Genomic DNA, 20,777 nt, shown 5'->3' with positions numbered 1-20,777 from the left:
TTTCTACTTAGCAAACCCGATAGACCTAACATGTCGCTATAGGAGCACAACAAAGTCTTGGGATGGTAATCGTCAACATTCAGTACAACAAGCCTGATAGGCGAAGTACTCTAGCTCATGAACATATATGGGGTATCATTCCCCTTCTTACAAAGCTTTACCATAAGGGGGGTTTCCAGTATCCGATCCTACCAAAACACCAAGCAATGCAAAAGTCCACAGTAAACCCGCCATGACGCCGATCGCAGAGGTATGGTAAATCAATCAATCAAAAACCCTTCTTCCTCCTTCCTCTCTTCTCTCCAATCTGTCTCCTCCGCCCCTCTCTCTTCGAACTGCCGGGGTGATCTTCCCTCCACCACGCCTCTGGACGAATTTTGACATCCCAACCGCATTCTCCCAGGCCTCCTTGCAGGGCAATTTGGCGAATCTTCTGTGTTGCTGCAATACCTACTGGGGTGCGTTCGTCTGGCGCGAAGAATTCGCGCTCAGCGTCGCCCCGAAGCGCTGGGCTAAGTCAAGAGAAGAAGTACTTGGATTCCCGGAGACGGGATACGTCCCACCCACCTTTCTGTGGAACAGGTGGAAAGCTGAGCGGGATCCATACTTGAATTGTGCTCTTCTCGTGGCCGAGGCGAGACGGCGCCTTCTTCTTGGCTACACCGCCGCTTTGTGGGTCCTTTGCGAGATCTTGGGCCTCGTCTTCCACAACATCGATCGTTGACTCAGTGGTGGTGATAGCATCAACTTCATCACCCAATGCCTCATCCATAGTCTTTGTTTCCCTATCGGCAGACTGTTTGTCTTTAGACTCACCGAGCAGAGCGAGTCTGGCCGAGCGGAATGCCTTGGGGTCCTGGTCCGCAAGCCAGATGCTGGTCGGCGTGACCATCGCCTCGCCCTGTTTCCTCTCCTCGGCATCTTCACTCTTCAGCAATTCCTGTCGCTTAGCCTCCAGTGCAACTTCCTCAAAGGAGGTGTCTCCGTATCGCTTGCCACTTGATTTTGTGGTAGTACCCTTCTTCTGGCGACGCTTTAGTCTCCATTCTGTGATCCTCCGGCTGACCTCTGCTCCGTTGTAAAGAGTCGCTCGGTACATAGCACCTGCATAACGCGCAGAGAACTCGGCAGCAAGACGGTCGACAATATCCTCGCTATGCATGCGTACGAATGCGTCACGAAGAATGACGTTTAAATTGGGGATATCAGAAGCGTGTGTCCAAAAGCTGTCGTGGACAGCGGCGAAGTCGAGCCCCATCTCGCTGGCCTTCAACGCCGAAAGCAGCATATGGCTCGCGTCGAGAGAGTGGATAAAGTTGGGTGGAAATGCTTGAAGCTGCTTGCGTTTATCGACCTCATTATGCTGAGACCTCTTTGACACCGTAATGTTCTGAATCTTAGTCTTGATCGTCTGGTTACTTTCCTTCCTGTATGGCTGGACAATTGGCATCTTGAGTGGCGTTGTCCAAATGATGCTAGTCTGAAAGTTCTCCATGCCTTTGTTGAACTTGTTGAGCTGGGCTGCGGTAACCTTCTTTGGTGCCACAAACTTCGGGTCATACAACGCATTCGAAGGATCCAATCCTTCGAAGCGGTCTTTGATCCTTTTGACTTGCTCGGCAGTAATCGATGTCGTTATGCGTTCGCCACATTCCCCAAGCCAGTACTGAATCTCCTGAGCACCATTGAAAATTTTGCCCAGCGCGTCAAAGATCTTATGCGCAACATACAAAGCGACGGCACCAAGTCCCCGGACCTTGCTTGTAGGCTCGAAATGAGGGAACAAGTTACGTAGCTCGTCGTGTACCTGTTCTTTCGCTCCCATGAAGGTGACTCCGTAGACGTTAGTCATGACTGTTCGCTTGACAACTTTTCGCGTAATGTGGCCGTCAACAAAGGACGCTGTTGGAAGACCTTCGGCGGCGTCTTTTGCGACCATCTCTTTTACGAGTTCAGCAACACCAGTATAAATATCCTGCGGCCTGTCGGAGGGTTCAAGGTTGACCTGGCGAGCACCAGCATAGTCACCACCCAAGGCTGCGTAATGCTGAAGTCCATTACACGTTCCATCCTGGTGAACTGGAAACTGAGATACAAACCGAGTCGGATCGGGTAAGTCGAAAGCTCTTTTCAGCTCCATGCAACAGGCCAGACATTGCCAAGGATCTTCCGCCTTTACCCACCACCGTCTACCATCCAGTGGATTCGTCGCGGAATCGCGAATTTCGTCCAGGTTGTCCATTGTGAATTGTTCGCGTTCGCGTAGGCTAGCCTTGTCGTAACCGTAAAGATTGGCTAGATGAATCTTCAGCCATTGTAAACCCACAGTACCAAGCTCTTTGCCGTGCGCAAACTTGAGAAGTCCCCTTGAGAGATCAGACCCGATATGATTAAGGATGGGTGGGATCGGATATGCGCGGCCTCGGAAGTCGACGCTATGAGGGAAGAACATTTTCTTTTCGTTCAGGTATGCTCGCGCTGTCTCCAATTGAAAATTCTGGAAACATCGCTGTGAGTGAAGACCGCCGATGTGATTCTCGTATTCCTTCAGAGCTTTGCTCCATTTCGCTCGTTCCTGGACTGACGCGTTGGCTGGAGGTTCTTGGGGACGCGTGTAGTTGGTAATGGAATCTTCTCCAACGAGAGCCCCAATAGTCTCTCCCGAGTTCCAGGCACGAGCCATGACTTCAAAAACGGGGGCATTGATCTGCCAAGGTACTCTGCCAAGCACGTCGAGGCCAGCCATCACCTTGGACATGTCACCATTTTCTATGGCTGACCGGGCATAGGCTTTCTGCGCACTGTCACCGACTTTTTGACGAATGACTTTTTGCGGGATAGTGTAGTATCCGCCATCTTCGTAACTAGACCATGGTTTCGGTTCGACTACCATTGGCAGCCTGACAGTCTGGATGCTATGAACAGAGTCGGTTCGCAGTTTGGTAGCGAGCTCATGGTGCGGCACAAGGTAGCCAACCTTCTTGCCGTTACGATAACCGACTGCGTGGTGGAAGGCGGCCATACTGCGGGATATCTGCTTCCCTGTCCGTGGATCCTTTGCGGTGACGGTGAGGGTTGCAGATTGAAGCAAGAGCTCCAAGCAGAAGGCTCCAAGCTTTGTTCGTACCCCTAGTGGTATGTCGGCCTTCTCGAGTGGATACGATGTCTTCAAAGGTGGTAGGCTGGAAGGCGCCTCCCGGGTCTCCTTGGAAAGTTGATTGATCAAGTTCGTACGAGTCTGCTTGCGCTGCTTTCTCAGGAAAGCGTCTCGCCGAGCCCGCGAATCAGCGTCGAGGTATTCCTCGATATCGTTACCAACGGCAATAGACAGGGCCGATATCTTGTAGGCAGAATTGTCTTCATCCTTGCCCTTCACTGCGGCCTGGGTAGCCCGAGCAACGGTGATTGCCGCAAGCTTCTCAGGCTTGCACCTTTCCAGCCAGACACCGTAGGCGGCAACCTCGTCACGCGCCGTGGACTTGGTGGAATCGGACAGAACCTCCTTGGCCTGTTCGATACGCTTTTTGAACAGCGGCACGAGGGCGGAGTACCAGCCGTACATGATGGCCTGGATAGGCTTGCTGTTCATGACGCCATAGACGCCCACTTCTTGTAGTTTCTCGTCCTCGGCTTTCCATCTCCTGACTGCGGCCTCGATGCCATCCTGTTCCATCTGTAGTTGGCGTGCGTATGCGTAGGCCTGGTCCTTCTCTTCCTGGGTTCCTGGCATATCGTGCGGGTACGGAACGCGGGCCTCATCGTCGAAAATGGTAAGAGCTTGTTTCAGCGAATCCAGACCCATGCCCTTCTGCTTGACTGGTTTGATCGGCTGTGATGGGTGGGATACCAGGCCGTGTTCGATAAGGTTCTTGCGACCCAAGGGCGTGCTGACATGGAGATGCTGAACTTGGTCGACGGGCGGAGGTTCTTGGAAGGATTCTGGTTGTAGGCGGATCAACAGATCCCACTCCTCATCGGAGAACTCGGGCGAGGCGTTGATTTGGTCGAGGATGTCTTCGCCGTATTCCCGTGCCGTGGCGATGTATTCTCGTACTGCGGTCTCGTCGTCACCCTCTTCCAGAAAGTTCATGGCCGATCGGATCAGGGTAACAAATGTCTGCGCGTTTGGTGGGACATCTTTGGCTAGCATGTGGTCATTGCACCAGGTCTCAATCTTCTTCATGCTCTCCACACCAGGATCGAGCTGGCCGAGGTCGAGCAGCGTCTGCAAGTAGGCGTTGTGTGCGTCGATGAGTTCTGGCGCATCCTTGTTGTAGACGGTGGCAAGGCGGTCGATAATGATGGCGGCCCGGTCCAGACGCCCGACGCGCAGACATGCGTATAGGTTCTGGTGCAGCTCGACGAGGTCACCGACGAGGCCGTCGCGGGGACGCAACGCAGGCAACGCAGTCAGCGAGTCTCGGACGACGAGGGGATTCTGAGGGTCCCATCGCGGCATGCGAGAGAGGTCGGGAGACTGGACTTGGCGCCCGAAGGATTGCGCAAAGGGATCGAAGGAAAGCGGCGAGGAAGGTGGGGGATGCAGTTCGGCGGATGTGGCGAGGGAGCGTGTCTCGTGCCGTATGGACAGTGAAGAGGGCCGTTGCCGCTGCCGTCGACTCGAGTCGTGTGTGTTTGTCGAGGATGCGGAAGGTGCGTACGAGGTCCTCCGTGACAACGCTGGGCAGAGCCATGGCAGCGTTAATTGGTCTGAAAGGGTCGTGGGCGTCCTGAAGGCATTTCTGCGGAGTTTCCGCCCTGCGGCTCGCGAGAGCATTTTCCTAAGAGCGTCCGGACCAGTGCAAAGTCTATGGGGGGTATCAAACGAACAAACAAAGAGAAACAAAAGCAAGACTTGTAAACGCCAGAAGACAACTAGAGGAAATCGTGCAGTTGCAGCGAGAACTTGGGGCGGGCGTGTAGTTGCCTCGTGGTTGAAGATCCTCCATGGAAATTTTGGCCGACCAAATCCATGCCAGCGTCATCACCGAAGAGGCATCGCTAGCCTTGGCAGCGTTTTCGCCTGATTACATAACACTACAGCATAGTACTTTTTTGTTTTTACAGCTACAAACTTCGCAATACTAGTCTTCGCGCTATGCCTCATCCGCGACAATGGTGGGCTTGGTGATGGTCCGCTCCCTCGTCGACGTCGCCACAGCAGATAGTGCATCCTCGATCAACTTCTCCAATTGATCATCAATCGGCGCATCAAACATCTCCACCTCTCTGCTTTCATCTTCGACCCAGTCGCCATCATCGTCCTCTCCAAAACAGAACAAGTCGCTTGCTTCACCCCCGACAACCTTCTTGTGCTTACCTTTGGGTATCTTGCAGCCACCAACCTCCTTGAGGAATATGTCTGCGTACTCTCTTGCCACAGTGGATATGTTTGCCGGAGCAATTTGTTGTCCGTCATAGAGAAGCTGGGGTCTAAATGTGGGTGTACCAAGTCAGTCTGTGTCTTACCTACAGGTCGCACAGGAGTACTTACAGGTGAGGGATCTCGGGAAGATCGCCGTTGAAAGGTAGCGCCTGATGCAGCGGCATTGTGTCTGGAATGACGGGTGTTTCGGAAGTTTGAGGAGACTGAGGTGGTGTATCGGCGCGCAGAAATGGTGCATCTGTCTCCAACGGCATGGCAGGTGTTTCTTGACCGTCTCTGGGCAATACAGCAGAGAACTCCTCGGGGACGTGGTACAACTCGTTATGAATCGTGACCAACGCATTGGACGTCGTCGCAGGATAAAGCAGCGAATAGCCGCGCGCGCGCATGAACTCAAGCATGTACTCGGTCCATGCGGGCAGTGTCTCGGATACCAACTTTCCCCGAGATGTCGTTTTGGCTGATTGCTGATGCTTGACCACACGATTGCCGAGGAACGAATGCAGCTCTGCCCACTTGTCTCCTAACAACAATGCCGCGTGGCTGTTTGGAGCCTGCCACATGAAAGGCACGCTCTTGGCACCTTGATGCAGCTTCTTGTATCGGTCAGTGTGCATGTCGCCTGTCGACGGGGGTTCCAACTTCGTCTTGCCATCGAGGAGCACCGCTGGCAACTCTAGACTAATACCCATGAGATTGTCATTGTCCTCTGCGCCGTAGGTCGAGTACTTGTACTCCAACAAGGCGTATTTGACAAAGTGGAAGTACTGTGGCGACAGCTGCGCTTGCGAAGAGAGTAATAATACGTGTGAGTTGATCGTGTTGGTGGGGTAAAATAACTCCAAGAAGCGAATTGCAGAGTCCTCCTGGTTATGGCGATGGTTTGAGATGCGGCGTCTGATACTGAGTCCGCTCCCTGCCATGGGATTATCATTATGTGGGGGCCATTTGAAGCTTTCAATGTGCTCTTTTACTGAGATGTCGAGCTCGGCTGGCAGCTCGACGGTGATACGAGGCGGTCTCAGACCACTGTAATCGGCGTCTTTGATTGATTTCAGTAATCGCAGAACGCTGGAAGAGTCTGGTGGTACTTGGATGAGAATGTCTACGGTAGGATCGTGCCAGTGCCTGAGTGAGCCAGCATCGAGCCGTGAGACCCAAGCAAAGTCCTCCAATCTGTCTTTTGGTACTTCAATGAGAGGCATCTTAAGCACTCCCGTTTTGGTTCGCATGCCTCGGACAAAGAACTGGTCTTCTGAGACGGAATCGTCGATGATGGCTGCTTGAGGATGGAGAAAGCTGCTGATGTGCTGCATAGCACCCATCACGGCCGTCTCAGCGCGTACATCGGTACTATACCTGCAGGCAACATTCTAGTTAGCCATGGCCGTTTATGCACGAGTTTTGAAGCTTGGAGCTGCTCATGCGACTGCAACATAACCCTGAAGTACTTGAGAACAATTTGAGGTACATACTCCATGTAATCCGGTCGCGCATCGTGCCATACAGCAGGACACTTGACCTTGTCTATCCCGTTTATCTCTAGCAGATCGTCTACTGGTATATCTTCCCTGCCCATGAAAGCCGCATGTACATGGTTCCTGTTCCATTGCGACATCTCGCATACCATGGGCAAAAGCGTCGATGCACTCTTCAAGCTCGACATTGCGAATAGTATGTTTCTGTTCTTCTTCTCATAGCCACCCGTTGCCGAGGCGGATGAGCGCAGTGAGCTGGCGAGGCGGAAGAAGCGTATCTGTCCATCGTATGTACGAGGGACCGCCTCTCCATGCCTTGGTTTCTGTACGCCCGGTGGCGCTCCCGTGGGTTCGTCGTCGCCGTCCGCGCTCGGCTTCTGATATGTGGATGTGATTGGCCGTCCTCGATATCGTGGCTCGTCCGGCTCTTCGTAGTCGTCAGAGCCGCTGAGGAAGCAGTAGTACAGCAGGAACAAGCCCACTACTGCAAGCAGTATCCTCCGCCGCCGCCAGCGAAACGTGTGGCTCCAGCCTGACCAGCTGGAATGCCGCGCGGGTTTGTATCTATGGTCATCGTCTTTCTTGCCCAGCTCTTCATCGCCCGGAAGTATCGCCTTCCGATACATGCTGCCCCGGACGAAGCTATCTGGCAACCACTCCTTGTCTGTGGCGCGTCTCGTCGCTACCATTCAGCGTGCTCGGTCATGGCGATGTAGGGACAAGTGTCGCGTGCGGTTCTACGTGCGGCCGGTGCGGGAGCTTTGCGAGATTCTGCGTCTCACGCTGTCGAAGCCAAAAAATGCGGCGCAAAGGTTCAATTCGATTAAATGGGGGAGAGAAGCAGCATGACAAGAGCTTCGACGAAAGGCCAAGCGCGTGTCAAGGGCAGTGCAAGAGGCCATATTGGAGATGCGATAACCTCGATTGTCCTTCCGGGAACCACATCCCTGCAACGCATCATCCCGCTCGCCTATGACTGACTGCCGACGCCTTCGTCATTGCTCACAACAACCACCTCATCTCGACTATATTTCAAGACAGCTTTTCCGGCCTGGCCCTAGACCTTTGAGTCGGAGCTCGTCACAGCGCTATCACATCAAAAACCTTAACACCATTGCCGAGCTTTGCGCACGCCAAATGCCATTTAGATTAATCAATACGCCCACACTGCATTAATCTACGAACACAGCCGCTTACGCCTTCTCAAACTCGGCCAATCGCTCATCTGCTGCCCTAAGAGCCTCCCGCAGAATCTGCTCGTTTCGAGGTTTGAAGAGAATCTCGTAAGGTCGGCACATCGTCACCAAACTGGTAGGGTCTGAGCTGCCCCTGACAGGATGCACGTCCACCTCCGATTTCTGTACTAGCTCAAAGCTGTTCAGCGTCCGCAGGAAGACAAGGTACAACTCGCGATTGGCTAACAATGAGCCTGCACACATTCTGTAACCTAGGCCATATGTATGCAGCGGGGCGTCGGGTTGCTCTAGCCAACGCTCAGGACGGAACTCGTCCGGATCTCTCCAAACTTCGGCATCTACTCTGCAGTCAGCATCGCTGTCTCTAGTGTAGGGGAACCAGGGAGGACGACGCACCCATATTACATGCCCATGCATTCAGATATACTGTACTGCCTGCGGGGATGAGCTTGCCCTCATACATGATATCCTTGACTGTCGCTCGCGGAAGCGCTAGGCGTAGTACAGTGTAGTACCGTAAGCACTCTCTAACCAGTGCGACAACATACTCACACTTTTGGTCATCGTACGCATCCGCTAGCGGCTCGTCTTCCGAGTAGTACTTCCGGATCTCCTTGATAGCCTTTTCTTGGATATCCGGCCTTTGAGCCAGCAGCGCCACACTCCACTGAACGAGGGTAGTGATGGTGTCTAGACCGCCAGACAACATCGTCAGGCTGATCGACGTCAACTCCTCCTTGTTCAACGCGGCTTCCTTGTCTTGGATAATGTTTGCCTGGATACACGTTTTGTGAGTACCCTTCTCCATTCGTTCGTCCAAATCGCGATTCAGCTTCGTTAGGTAGACATCTCGTCTGTTTCGGTGCTCTTTCGCAGACTTGGTGCCGAAGCTGAAGGGATTGAGTCTCAAGATGGGAATGTAGTCCTGCAAGTTTCCAGTCGTACTACGAAATTTCGAGATAGCGGCTTCGACCTCGCAGATCTCGTGAAACATTGGATCATGTCGACTACTCATCCTTGTACCCCAGTTGAGGGTCAGAGCGAGCGAAAGTGAAAGGCGCTCAATCATGGGCATGGGGTTTACACCAACGGTACCAGCATGGCCTGACTCAAACCCGTCTTTTACAAATTCCTTCGTTTCAAGGTCGAGGTGGTCGATGTATGTCGCAATCGAAGGTTTGTTGAGTGCCGAGGCAGCACCCTTCCTCCTGCGCTTGAGCGAATCATTGAATGGCGACGTCCCGATTGTCGTACCGGCTGTGTTTGAGAGCACCTGCTGTTAGTTAGCGAAGCAATGGGGCGCCCTTACTGTTCAGCTCACCTTGTGGAAAGTCCAAAATACGGGTCTGGAACTCAGCGCCTGGCTGTTCCCACCAAAGATTTTCTTCGCGGCTTCCGCGCTGTTGACCACAATTACTGGCTCATTTCCAAGCTGTATCTGGTACACAGCGCCAAAAGTCTTGCTCCATTCACGATACTTCTCGGCCGCATTAACCTTGATGTCTGGAATGTTGCCCACCAAGGGCCAGTTGGTCGGTCCGGGAAAACCCTTGATTCGTCGGGAGTATCGCACGTATTCGTTCCCAATAACATACAATATGGGAATGCATATTATCAACAAGAACAACGAGCGAGCTGGGTGTTCCAGAAACTGGGACGAGAGCAGTGGTAGGATGATGGAAATCATGGCGCTCGCTAGTGGCTCCTTGCGACGCTTGCCGAAAACAACAAGATGTTCGAAAGGTTGTTGCGAGCCACAAGTTGGAATTACGCTTTAGTTAGCGGAAGGCCGGTCATTTTATTTGTCTACCATTCCTCAGCCATGGCGGGCTCCCCAGACTTTACGTGAAGCGTGGCCGGCTCATGCGGGGAAGTCGCACCGTTCGTTGGGGACAGCGGAATTAGGCCACTAAAAGTGCGGAACAAGAGCGCGGAACCATTGTTGTGCCATTCTCTGGTGCTGCTAACGCCTTCAGCGGCTTGCTGAACCTGCCACATACACAATTCGATACAGAAACAAGTCTCCGGGCCACTGATGTGCGAATGTTGTGCAATGTCATCACCGCTTGCCACTTTTCTTCAATCCGTCGGCCCCGCATCGCCTTCTAGCCCTCTGTTCTATCACTACCGCTCCTGGCTGATAGTCATCCTCAAGGGATAAATCTCGTAGAATACGCTGCTATTATGGGGTGTTCTACTTACATAGTAACACCGTTGAATTGCTCAACGAATACCTAAGTATTAACTTACCGACAATTCGCGAATAAGGCTAACCTTTTCCTTACTTCAATACAGCGAAAGAGAAAATGCTTCGGCCAGAACGCAGTCTCGGCCCTCAGAGCGACGAGGCCGTCCTAACAATGAGAGACTCTGATGGAATAGATGGCAAGAACGATTTCTGGGTTATCAACTTCGAGATATAACCATACTGGAAGCGTCGTAGCAACATCAGCGCGGGTACCCAAACGAAATTCACGTCCAACTCGGCGTCTGTCACAGTCAACAAGAAGCACAGTCTTCTCAGAAATGAAGTCATGATGCGATAACGTCAATGGAATATCGGTTTGGTGGTTCAAGATCCTTGGCTTCTAGGGGTAGGCCGGATTGAACTGCGTCGGTTTGAAAAACTGATTATTGTACAACTTCTGGACTTGATGAATGAACGAGGACCTATCCGAAAGAACCTGAATGTTAGTGATATTAATGAGACAGAACAACCCGATGGTGATATACTTTGATGTATGAGCATCTGTGTTTAATACTGATTTTCTTACATAATGAGGCCTGACGCCACCAAGTTGGGAGGCAAAGATGGCAGAGATTCACAGGAACATGAGTAAGCCCAGTGCGCCGAATAAGTTCGGTCGGTTTGGAACGCTAGATGATAACGAGGAGCAGACCCATCTTGAAACCAGGATTCATTTTAGACATATGGCTTTCGCTCTTGATACACATTCATAGAGGTGTGTAATGCCTGTTGAATTTGCACTGAGAGACTAGGAGAGATACAGATGACCTTCACTACCCAGGTATGATGTAAGAACATGCACATACCGTTGACGATACACGCATGACTTGAAGGTGTCTCGATGTGTTTCGAAGCTAAGGCCGAATCACACGAGTGACGACGGGATAACTTGGCCATATCAATGAGACCTTTTGAAGCACGGCGCATTTCAAGTCCAATCATCAATTTCCCCAAACCAAATGCTTTTCTCTTGCATGCGATCTCCAAGCTTCTCCTATGCCTTTGAATTGCTAGTGAGCTCTTGCGACATGTTCCCGTGAACTTGTAACAGATGATTGCCAGCGTAGCATGTAAGGCAACATGTTGGTTACGAATGTACAGCCATCCCAAGCCACCTCCAAGCCTGTAGAAGCCTGGAAATAATTCCATGACGTCTAGAAGCTATGGAAAAGTGAAAATTGCAGCTGCATAATCCCACTCACCTCGCAGATACTGAGAAGTACAGGATAAACACATGATGGGTAGATGGCAGCGAATCATGAGTGTCCTGTTACCAAGTCTGGAAAGCGACATCGCTGTCGCAAATCGCGGCCCGCAACACGTGTGTAATGCGCTGCCAGGAGGAGCTGATGTTCAAACACGTAGTTGAGCCGCACATGGTACATGCAACAAACGTTGTGGGGGTTTGCAGGCTGCAGTCGCGAACGCATTCCATAGCCTCAGTGACCCCACGAGCTCCCAACGCAGACTGATCACAAGACACTGTGAGTGCCATTATAATCAATGAGTATCTTGAGCGACGGGCCGACGCAACGGTTGTCATGGGCGTTCGTCGAACATATGAGACATCGCTCTTCACGATAGGTGTAGGCACTTGATACGATTACTCTATATCTTCAGCCCTTCTTCACATTCTCAAATCAAACTCCTCTACATATTAGCACCAATACTCCCTCTCTTCCCCCAATCTTCAAATCTTATAAGACAAGTACCATATCAGCCCTACACGAAGCATCAGCGATCACATGAAGGAACCTCCGCGACAGGCGAAGCCATCACTTCGTCAAATCGAGCACGATCCTGGTGATATGTTTGCCGAGCGACACTCCTATATCCCATCAAATACAGACAACAATCGCAGCTACTTCGAGGACAGTCCCAGAAACCTGGAATCCTCGCATGGCTACCGTGAGTCTTGCGGCCAGCATTACGGGACTGCAAACGACCTCAGCCAATCTCACACGCCGAACATCGGATTCGGTGCGGAAGATTTTAAGTCGTATGATCCATGTGCTTCGATGCAGACAACGGGCAACATTTACAGCGATAATAACCTCCGGCTTCAACGTGGCGTCGAGAACTATGTTGAAATGACGAGCCCAAACTATCGAAAAGGCGAAGTCAGAACAAAAGATTCCCCTTCTGCATATTCAATGCACCACCGGTCTAGTTCCGCAGAAGTTCCCTCGCTCGTACCTATGCCATTGTCCAGGAACAGCAGCGCACCACCGCAGGCGGCAGGTCAGCATTATGGGCCATTCCGTGGTTACTTCCAAAATTCCGAGGAAGCGAAGGAATACCGTCGTAAGAAAATGCGGTTCAACCGTGAACCGTGGAGAGAACCTGCTAACGATCCAACCATCGAGCATGTCGAGCGCAATCGTAACATTAACGTAGAGCGCATCTACAACGCCATGATCTGCGGAGATTACGCCAGAGATAATGCTGGATCCACCGCACTCAAGAGATGGGTTGAAGAACCACACTACCAGTCGGATTTAGTAGAAGCTTACGCCCACAAGGTGTTCGATTGTTTAATCGAGCAGGTGAAGATGGGCTTCCGCGGGTGGCAGCAGAATGACTACGTTAACGACGAACGCAAGGGTGAGGACGAAGACAAGGACACCAACTGCGCCGGCCGTTTGGATAATATCGTCGAAGCTCTCCGGCTAGAGAAGACGATTTGCGAGAACGTCATGTGCTCAGCTTGGCAAATCCGCATGTTTGTCAACGCGCCCAAGGCATACTCTAAGCGCAAGGACCAGAACCGGGTGGGCAACAGCAAGAGGCCGAACGCCAAGGGTAGCTGTGTAGTGGGAGATCACCTCCGGGCATCGAAGAGGTCCCGGACCGTCGCTGCTTCACGGAGGAGACATACGCGAAATCACTCGTCAGCAGCCTCTGAGACGCAATTGTCTCGTGATACCACGCCACAACAGGCTTTCGAATCATCAGGACTTCCGTACTTGACCTCGCAGACGATGCATCGCGTTGCATTGAGCCCCCCACCTACTTTTCTGGCACCTCAGGCACCGTCGATGCATCCCTCACCTCGATCCCTCCATGCCCACAACACATCTGCGGCGTTGCCGTCCACACCACCACTGCGGGTGCAGCCATATAACTATCACTCCCAGCACATCTCGCGAAGACTTTCTGTCTCGCCAGGACAGCAATCGCCCGTCCTGCCCCCATCGCAGCCACTGAATCGCTCCATAGTGTCGGTCAGCCCTGACGATACGAAGCCAACAAACATGAACATGACCTCATGCCTCCGTCCTTGGAATCATGGTATATCCCCAGGTTTAGCTCCGCCCAGCAATTTCGCATACGCCGACCAAACCGGTATTTCAGAGTTTCCGGGGATCGAGCACTGGCAGCATAATGTGCAACCATTTTCCACAGAAGACGCACTCAGCAATGCAAATCTTTTCGCACAACATCCTGAGATGGGCGTATGTCTCGCCGACATGGAGCTTTCACCGACATACGCCGTGGGCGATGCTGCGGGGGAGGACGTCTTTAGTTTCTGGCAGCACCAAGACGATGTGCAAAAAATGACGAATGCTCCAAGCCACCGCCAGAATCAGTCTTAAGGCTTAGGAGCAAGTACTGCCATTGGACCTAGCAGCCATACATCCCAGTATTCGCAAACGCTAGAAAGTGCATCTGAATTTCTAACGTGCTTCCCTGTTTTTCTTGTACCACAGTACGTTGACCACCTGGATAGTGTGGTCACTTGTATCGATCGTTTGTTGTTAGGTATACGTTGATGTGGTATATAATAGTGGTTGTTTTTCTGTATGAATGCGATTCTCAGTCGATGTTCATCTGATGATGGAGTCAGCGGCGCTTCAGCGGCGTTGAATAGTCGTGTGGATGATGATGGAGCGGACATCATCCGTGGGGGCGTGGAAGCTCTATTCTTATGTTGTAACTTATTGTTAGCATGTATTGTAATGGACCCCATATATGGTACCCATGGTTTCGCTGGTCTCTAAGTAAATTCGAACGGGACGCGTCGTTCGGCGTCGATGACGTCATTAATATGAGCGCAAAGCCGCCCGCTTTACAGCTTCCATATCTCTCGGTCTTTCATCATCGTGACTGACAGAACAAGCACGTCAATATGGTTCCAATACCACACCCGGAATGGACTCAGCAAATTTAGCGACCAAAACACATCGAAAAGCCAGACAAGCTTGCACACGCGAGAATTATTTCTTGTCCTATGCAACTATTCCGGTCTCAAGCAGCTTCCCAACCATATTTGGTCGATGAGATCGTCCGAATACATATCGTGGACGACAACCGGTAATAACCCACATTGTGGAAGCAGAAGACATCAATTCAATCACATTGAATAAAATCACGAAGTTAGTGGCTATGTATTACCCGAGGACATTACAGGCAAGGCGCAATTGAAGATTTTACAGCCTCGCTCAAGCGAGCAAATAATGTGCATCATTGAATTGTATATTTACAACAGAATCGAACAGTAACTCTAACCATCTTCTCGCCCAATACAGGAATTTTGTCTATCGTACTTGTCTTACAGATCATATGTCAAGATCATCTAGACGCGGAAAGCACGGGGGTGGGCGCGCTGAGCGGCTACCATGCGGCGGACCTTGTCAGCGACACCAGTGCCGGCGTTGGCGCGGAGCCAGGTGATGAAGGTGTCGATGGTGAAAGACTCAGGGAGGCTGGAGTCGGAGCCAGAGTCGGAACCACCAGTGGCCACAGGGGTGGCGGCCTCCTCAGCGGCAGTAGGGGTAGGGGTAGCCTCAGGAACCGTGCTGGAGGGGGCAGCAGAACTGGCAGCAGGAGCGGAAGAAGCGACGGGGGAAGCAGAAGCGCTGGGCTTAGCAGAAGCTGAGGGAGCGGGAGACGATCCGCTGCCAGAACCGGAGCCACCGCCCATGGTGAAGTCGATGCAGGACTCGTAGGTCTGGTCGATTGAGGGAGCGTCCCAGAACCACTGAATGACACAGTCACCCTTGTTGGCGCACTCGGTGCTGACATCGGGCATGGTGATGTCGAAAGAGGTCCAGTCAGGGTGCTGAGACATGGGAGAGGAGGTAAGGGCATACTCGTCCCAGCTGATGAGGGGCTTGCCGATGACTTTGTCGGTGGCGATGTTGACGATGGAAACGTTGGCAACACCGTCGTGGGGCGCGCGGATTTCGACCTTCATGGGGATGACCTGACCAGCGGTGTACTCGAAGATCTCACCAGCGTCAGAGAAGGGAACACCCTTGCACTGCCACATGCGGCAGTCAGGGTGGTCACCCTGGAGGTTCTGGAGAGCACCCTGAACGTTTCCGTAGTGGTCCGAGGACTGGGTGTTGTAGACCTGGTCACCACAGGCAGCCTTGAGGCCATCGCCGGGCATACGGGGAGCAGGCTCGCTGATGAAGCCGTGGGCTGCGACGGAAGAGGCAAAGCCGGCAATGGCGGCGGCGACGGTGTAGGACTTCATTGTGATGGTTGATGGGTTGGTTGAGAAGAGTGAGAGTTGCTGTAAAGATTGACTGAAGCCTGGCTTCTGTGAACGAGTGTAATGAATGAGTGTGTGTTGAAAGAACGAATGTGAGGTCTCAGACCTAAGATGCACAAAGAAGCTGTAGTTGGAAGTGAAGAAACTGTTGTTTGATGGGAAGGAAACCGAGAGTACCAAGAGAGCTATATACAATACGACAACATGGCACTATTCCTCTTCACAACTCAATCTGTGGGCCGTGTCATTAAACATGCGAAACAAGTCCCCGATGGATTGCAGCCTCGAACAACGCTTGACTGTGCCCCCGATTCAAAACGACTCCGATGCCCTGCCTGTTCCTGAGATGCCAGACGTGGCGTGGGTCTTCTTGTCATGCTTGAATCGTTACTCCACCAGTCATAAGAAGCCTGAGCGCAGCTAAGATGGCAGGGTGCTGTTCGATACTGCGGGCCAAGCAAACATGTTCCCGCGACAGCGGCCACCATGCCTGTTGACAGGACACCATCCGGTTCTCGTAGTTGTCTAGCTCGAGACAGCAGTATAGACGAGCCGGCTTACCTGGTTGAAGCGCCCATGATCCCGGGTTGAAACGGTCGCGAACGTGCGGTGGGTTTCAGGTGTCCCGAGGCTTAATGCAAGGAACGGAAACGAGATTGTGGCGTGTCCCCACCAACCTGGTTGGCCGTATTGCAGGAGCTTCAACTGCGTCATACACAGCAGTACCGCGCGCTACCTTTTTGGCGATGCATCAAGCGCCATATGAGGCGTTGAAGATATCCTCTTTGCGGTTGATGAGGGCTGCAGAAGTTGCAGTGAGCTGGATCGGAAGGGGTCACCAACCAGCTCTAGCCCATCGGAGATTGGTGGGGTCGCTCAATCTCGCATGTGACGATGCTGAGTCAACGCCATCCTTCGTCAACACAACGCGTTCATCTCCGAGGTTGCTTCGCCACACAGTTGAACAAGAACGCTGAACTCATCTTCAGCCGATGCGACAAATGTGGAGAGTGGTTAAAGAACGCGCAGCTTTGTTCAAGGGAAGGCTCGATGGCTGCCATGACATCTACTAGGCTGCCGCTTCTGTACCATCCAACCGGATGCTGCCCCTCTGCATCCGGCCGACGGCTCTGTTTGCCAACTACAGTACTTGTTGAAGATGTGCAAGCGCTTGTCTACGGGTAGTTTCTTGAGAGATGCGGGGAAAAACGATGCTAAGGAAGCTTAACTGTACCCTATAATAGCCTCAAGCCCATGTTTACACCATCAAGTCCCATCGGAATGTAAGCCGCCTAGCGATCAACCATGCAGCTGAAGTCGCTTCCGTCTTTAGTACTAGTCTATCACGAGAGATCTAGATTTCCAGTCACAGGGACATAAGCTCTTCATGGGGTATTGTTTGGAGGATCCTTTTGGGAACACAGTGGTGACCAAGGAAGTGGTCATGCCTATGTACACATGAAAAACACATGTATGTTGCTACTCATGACCAGCACATAGACTCTGTCAAACCTCTTAGTTCTACTATCAAACGTTCATTGATAGCATCACGCTAGTGGCCGGAGAACGGGAATGTCGCGATACCGTGGTCTCGATTGAATGCGGAGTCGACAGAGACATGTATCGAAGACGGAATCAACCCGGCATTCAACTCACGAGACACGTTAGCCGCGGCTATACCATATGCAACTCCAACTTGTTGGGTTGATTAAATACTGAGCAAGAGCTGTCGCTATACGATGTGCGCAATCTCATTCCTCATCGCTACAAACATCCACAGTGCTCTTTACGATGACCAGTCACGACTACTCTTCAACTACCGTGAACCGACATCAAGATGCGCATTATGATTCCGAAGAGAAGCTGCGTTATGAGCTTGCCAAGACGGTTACGCTCACTCCAGAACTCTATGAGCGCTTGTTTCTAAACCCGAAGACGCGAGTATCGGGGGACCTTCGTTCACGGTTTGGAAACCCAACGCCAGTGGGTGTGTTGGGCTTCTCGATTGCCGTTATGCCACTTGCGTGTGCCTTCAGTACGTCTACTATCATCTCAACACCCTCGCGTCTTGCTTCCATGTGTCTGACAACAACCGTAGTGGGCTGGCAGGGCTCGGGCGGTCTCAGCGTCGCGACTGGGACAGTGAACATATTTTTCGGCGGTATGCTCCTTATCCTCGCAGGTATTGGAGAGTTCCTACTTGGGAACACATTCCCAATGATGGTATTCCTCGGATATGGTGCGCATTTCTTTGCTTACGCAACAACATTCGTTCCCGCTTTCAACTCGATTGGATACTTCAACCCGGATGGAAGCGGCACTGGCAGTCCTGGCACGTCGAACCAGACATCAGTATTTCTAGCAAGTTATGGTAAGTGAGCGCAGGTTTCCAAGGCGGTGTGTGAAACTGATCTGGCACCCAACAGCGTTCTACCTCATCGTCATGTGCATTCTATCCTTCATATTCCTCCTCGGCTCGTTACGCGTCAACGTCGTGTTTGTCCTAATTTTTATGTTTGCGACAATCGGGTTTGGTCTCGGCGCTGGGGCCTTCTTCAACCTTTCCAATGGAAATGCTGTGGTTGGAACGAGGTTGGCTACGGGTACAGGTGCTTGCTTCTTTGCGGCTAGCGTACTAGGCTTCTACTTCTTGCTGGCTCTGATTATTGCGATCATGGAGTTGCCGGTGCCGGACCTGCCTGTATGCGACCTGAGTATGGTGATCAAGGCGAGGCCAAGAGGTGTGATCAAGGAAGAGTGATGGGTGTGGGATAGATGCAGTCAAAAAGCTCGTGACAATGCGGCCTGCTACTGTTCAAGGTACTATAGCCGGTAGGCGGCTCGTCGTGTTATAGTTTCAAATGTCATGATGTTCAATGAACAGAGGATTGGTTCGCTACAGTTACGGACGGTCATGGCTGGTGTTCATGCCTGCAGTGTGCTAAGCGCCTCAGCGCATCGCTTCGGTGGGGCACGCGCAAGTGCTCAGCGTCCCGAGTCTTTTTTACCTTCTCCACTTCTACACCTCTAATTTTGACCTGCAGGATCACGACATATGCGGCCAGTGTCGATATCACGCCTGTGATTACGTCTCACTGACGCGCCACACAAGGCGTTCCATACTCACGTCTTTACGTCTCAGCATGTCCATCGCATTTTGTGCTCTCTCCAGCAGTGTCGCACCATCTATCATCCTTTGCTTCTGTGGTGTCACGACACCGGCCTTCAACATAGCGGGCATGATGTCGGGCTGAAGATGGTGCTTGAAGTACTCATTCTGTGTGCTGTTAGCAGTGCGCTCCTGAGCAACGGACCAACTATACTCACGTTTAGGTAGAAGTGCGTTCGCACGCCCCTGACGTCGACACCATCGCTCCACTCTGCCACTTTGCCCACATCCATCTCATATTCTGGATCCTGCGTCTCGGTTGAATCGCGCAATATCACCGGTAGCAGTATTGCAACCTTCGATCTAGGTTTCGCGATCTTGGCGATTGGTGCGATGCTACCGCTCTGGCTGCCGATGCAGTCATAAATCAAAGGAATGCCCTCGTCACCACCAGCGTTTGAAATGCATGCAACAACATCTGCACTATTGTAATCGAATACTTGGGTTGCACCAAGGTTGCGTAGTTTCTCGTGGTGCTTTCGAGACGCCGTTGTCAGGATGTTCCTATAGCCGTAGTAGTGCAAAATCTGGATGGCGAACTGGCCGACGGACGAGGAGCCACCCCAGATTAATATCGGTACATCAACATTACCTGGCACATAAGACTCGTTCTTTGGCCAGGGCATTTCGAGAGCCAGATCGGCTGTGAAGGAATGGAATACTGTCACGAAGTTGTTGGGTAACGTTACAGCTTCGGCCAGAGTGAAACCGTCTGGTAACTACAATATGTCAGCATCAGCCTAATCAACCGGGAGACTCAACACTATCTACCTTCGCCAAGAGCCATTCGTCTGTTGTGCAGAATTCTTGATGAGCCTTTTCTACTTGAGTCCTCCAGGTGAAGCCGAAGACCTTATCCCCAACTTGTAGTCTCTTAGCATCTGGCCCCAATTCGACTACTGTACCAGCTACACTGTCACCAAGAACTTGGGGATGCTTCACGAGCAAAGCGCCATCGTTCTGATGAAGGTCCAAGGGCGTAGAAGCTGTCCACTCGACACGGACACGGACTTGCTGCTCTACTGGAGTAGCAGTAGGAACTTGGATTATGCCAAGACGTGCTTTCTTGGCTACTGTCGCAACTGCAGAGTGTGTAGACATCGTAAGATAATATTAAGAGTTGACGCTGCGCGAAGCACAAAGAGCAACAAGTGATGATCAAGGAGGTAGGACCGAGTGGATATGTTCTCATGTATCTCAGCTCCCTCGTGCTGCAATTTATACCCGTTTGCGGTGTTCATATGTGCGTCCAACATTACAAATGCTCGTGGTAGATGAACGCGCTAGCAAATATTTCCACATTCGGGTTAGATCCTCACCTGGCCAGTCTTTGATCACATGAATCATGACAGACCAAGAAAAAAATGCATAAACATAGCTATAATTATGGTTCTGTAATTCAACCGTCGTTTTCAGAGTGAAGAAGGCTTTAGCGCATGTAATGCTACCGCATTGCTTTGTTCCCCATTACAACCTAGTGTATTGTATCCTGCGAGATTGGCGCCGTCCAGCTACCATGGTACAGCGAACCCGCTATGTTTACAGTACTTCTGGTTCGTGGACAGTTTCTGTCTTAGATATAGTATGCTCTATCGGAATTATGAGTGGCTCGTCTGCTCAGTACCATTTCAACACCAGTGATGAAGTGGTCGATAAAACATGGTACAGCCGGTTCGCTTACGCGAATTGACCATCAAAGGCCTATACAGCATCCAAAGGTTCTGAGTACAAAAATCGGGAACGTTGTCATCGCGCACTGTCTCTCTCTATTCACATCTAACATGAGCGTTCAACGAGAAC

The 20,777-nt window shown here is 51.8% G+C and overlaps 7 protein-coding genes across 7 annotated transcripts; 2 read left to right on the top strand and 5 right to left on the bottom strand.

Annotated features, from left to right (window-relative positions):
- Nucleotides 1-58: 58 nt before the first annotated feature.
- On the bottom strand, nucleotides 59-4,945 carry CC77DRAFT_1022629 (DNA-directed RNA polymerase mitochondrial precursor). Its single transcript, XM_018525503.1, has one exon. The coding sequence runs from the start codon at nucleotides 4,775-4,777 to the stop codon at nucleotides 518-520; it is 4,260 nt and encodes a 1,419-aa protein (XP_018383151.1). The 5' UTR covers nucleotides 4,778-4,945; the 3' UTR covers nucleotides 59-517.
- Nucleotides 4,946-5,096: 151 nt separating this feature from the next.
- Nucleotides 5,097-7,490, bottom strand: CC77DRAFT_1033096 (hypothetical protein; the record flags this gene model as incomplete). The annotated part of the gene is made up of 3 exons (XM_018526778.1): nucleotides 5,097-5,433; nucleotides 5,495-6,745; nucleotides 6,862-7,490. The coding sequence occupies 3 exons, from the start codon at nucleotides 7,488-7,490 to the stop codon at nucleotides 5,097-5,099; spliced, it is 2,217 nt and encodes a 738-aa protein (XP_018383150.1).
- Nucleotides 7,491-7,988: 498 nt separating this feature from the next.
- On the bottom strand, nucleotides 7,989-9,880 carry CC77DRAFT_1022627 (cytochrome P450). Its single transcript, XM_018525502.1, has 3 exons — nucleotides 9,382-9,880; nucleotides 8,457-9,333; nucleotides 7,989-8,398 (listed from the first exon to the last, which is right to left on the bottom strand). Exons 1-3 carry the CDS (start codon nucleotides 9,745-9,747, stop codon nucleotides 8,058-8,060), a joined length of 1,584 nt encoding a protein of 527 aa, XP_018383149.1. The 5' UTR covers nucleotides 9,748-9,880; the 3' UTR covers nucleotides 7,989-8,057.
- Nucleotides 9,881-11,926: 2,046 nt separating this feature from the next.
- Nucleotides 11,927-14,008, top strand: CC77DRAFT_233356 (hypothetical protein). Its single transcript, XM_018530766.1, has one exon. The coding sequence runs from the start codon at nucleotides 12,054-12,056 to the stop codon at nucleotides 13,902-13,904; it is 1,851 nt and encodes a 616-aa protein (XP_018383148.1). The 5' UTR covers nucleotides 11,927-12,053; the 3' UTR covers nucleotides 13,905-14,008.
- Nucleotides 14,009-14,884: 876 nt separating this feature from the next.
- Nucleotides 14,885-15,790, bottom strand: CC77DRAFT_941100 (hypothetical protein; the record flags this gene model as incomplete). The annotated part of the gene is made up of 2 exons (XM_018534772.1): nucleotides 14,885-15,064; nucleotides 15,152-15,790. The coding sequence occupies 2 exons, from the start codon at nucleotides 15,788-15,790 to the stop codon at nucleotides 14,885-14,887; spliced, it is 819 nt and encodes a 272-aa protein (XP_018383147.1).
- Nucleotides 15,791-17,192: 1,402 nt separating this feature from the next.
- Nucleotides 17,193-18,730, top strand: CC77DRAFT_233303 (plasma membrane ammonium transporter). Its single transcript, XM_018530765.1, has 3 exons — nucleotides 17,193-17,843; nucleotides 17,907-18,179; nucleotides 18,235-18,730. Exons 1-3 carry the CDS (start codon nucleotides 17,600-17,602, stop codon nucleotides 18,567-18,569), a joined length of 852 nt encoding a protein of 283 aa, XP_018383146.1. The 5' UTR covers nucleotides 17,193-17,599; the 3' UTR covers nucleotides 18,570-18,730.
- On the bottom strand, nucleotides 18,431-20,078 carry CC77DRAFT_1074315 (GroES-like protein; the record flags this gene model as incomplete). Its single annotated transcript, XM_018529209.1, has 3 exons — nucleotides 18,431-19,058; nucleotides 19,136-19,696; nucleotides 19,749-20,078. The coding sequence occupies 3 exons, from the start codon at nucleotides 20,076-20,078 to the stop codon at nucleotides 18,894-18,896; spliced, it is 1,056 nt and encodes a 351-aa protein (XP_018383145.1). The 3' UTR covers nucleotides 18,431-18,893.
- Between the last annotated feature and the right edge of the window lie 699 nt (nucleotides 20,079-20,777).

This window comes from Alternaria alternata (genome assembly GCF_001642055.1).
Source record: "Alternaria alternata strain SRC1lrK2f unplaced genomic scaffold CC77scaffold_17, whole genome shotgun sequence".
In the NCBI taxonomy this organism is placed as follows: domain Eukaryota; kingdom Fungi; phylum Ascomycota; class Dothideomycetes; order Pleosporales; family Pleosporaceae; genus Alternaria; species Alternaria alternata.
This window is presented reverse-complemented; position numbering and strand designations above follow the sequence as displayed.

What these genes read in the sequence shown, in the direction of transcription:
- CC77DRAFT_1022629 (XM_018525503.1), bottom strand. Translation starts at nt 4,777, where the DNA reads ATGCTCTCGCGAGCCGCAGGGCGGAAACTCCGCAGAAATGCCTTCAGG.
- CC77DRAFT_1022627 (XM_018525502.1), bottom strand. Translation starts at nt 9,747, where the DNA reads ATGATTTCCATCATCCTACCACTGCTCTCGTCCCAGTTTCTGGAACAC. An exon ending in TATTTTGGACTTTCCACAAG is followed by an intron (nt 9,334 to 9,381) that starts GTGAGCTGAACA and finishes AACTAACAGCAG; the next exon opens with GTGCTCTCAAACACAGCCGG. An exon ending in TGCATGGGCATGTAATATGG is followed by an intron (nt 8,399 to 8,456) that starts GTGCGTCGTCCT and finishes ACTGCAGAGTAG; the next exon opens with ATGCCGAAGTTTGGAGAGAT.
- CC77DRAFT_233356 (XM_018530766.1), top strand. Translation starts at nt 12,054, where the DNA reads ATGAAGGAACCTCCGCGACAGGCGAAGCCATCACTTCGTCAAATCGAG.
- CC77DRAFT_233303 (XM_018530765.1), top strand. Translation starts at nt 17,600, where the DNA reads ATGACCAGTCACGACTACTCTTCAACTACCGTGAACCGACATCAAGAT. An exon ending in GCCACTTGCGTGTGCCTTCA is followed by an intron (nt 17,844 to 17,906) that starts GTACGTCTACTA and finishes CAACAACCGTAG; the next exon opens with TGGGCTGGCAGGGCTCGGGC. An exon ending in AGTATTTCTAGCAAGTTATG is followed by an intron (nt 18,180 to 18,234) that starts GTAAGTGAGCGC and finishes GGCACCCAACAG; the next exon opens with CGTTCTACCTCATCGTCATG.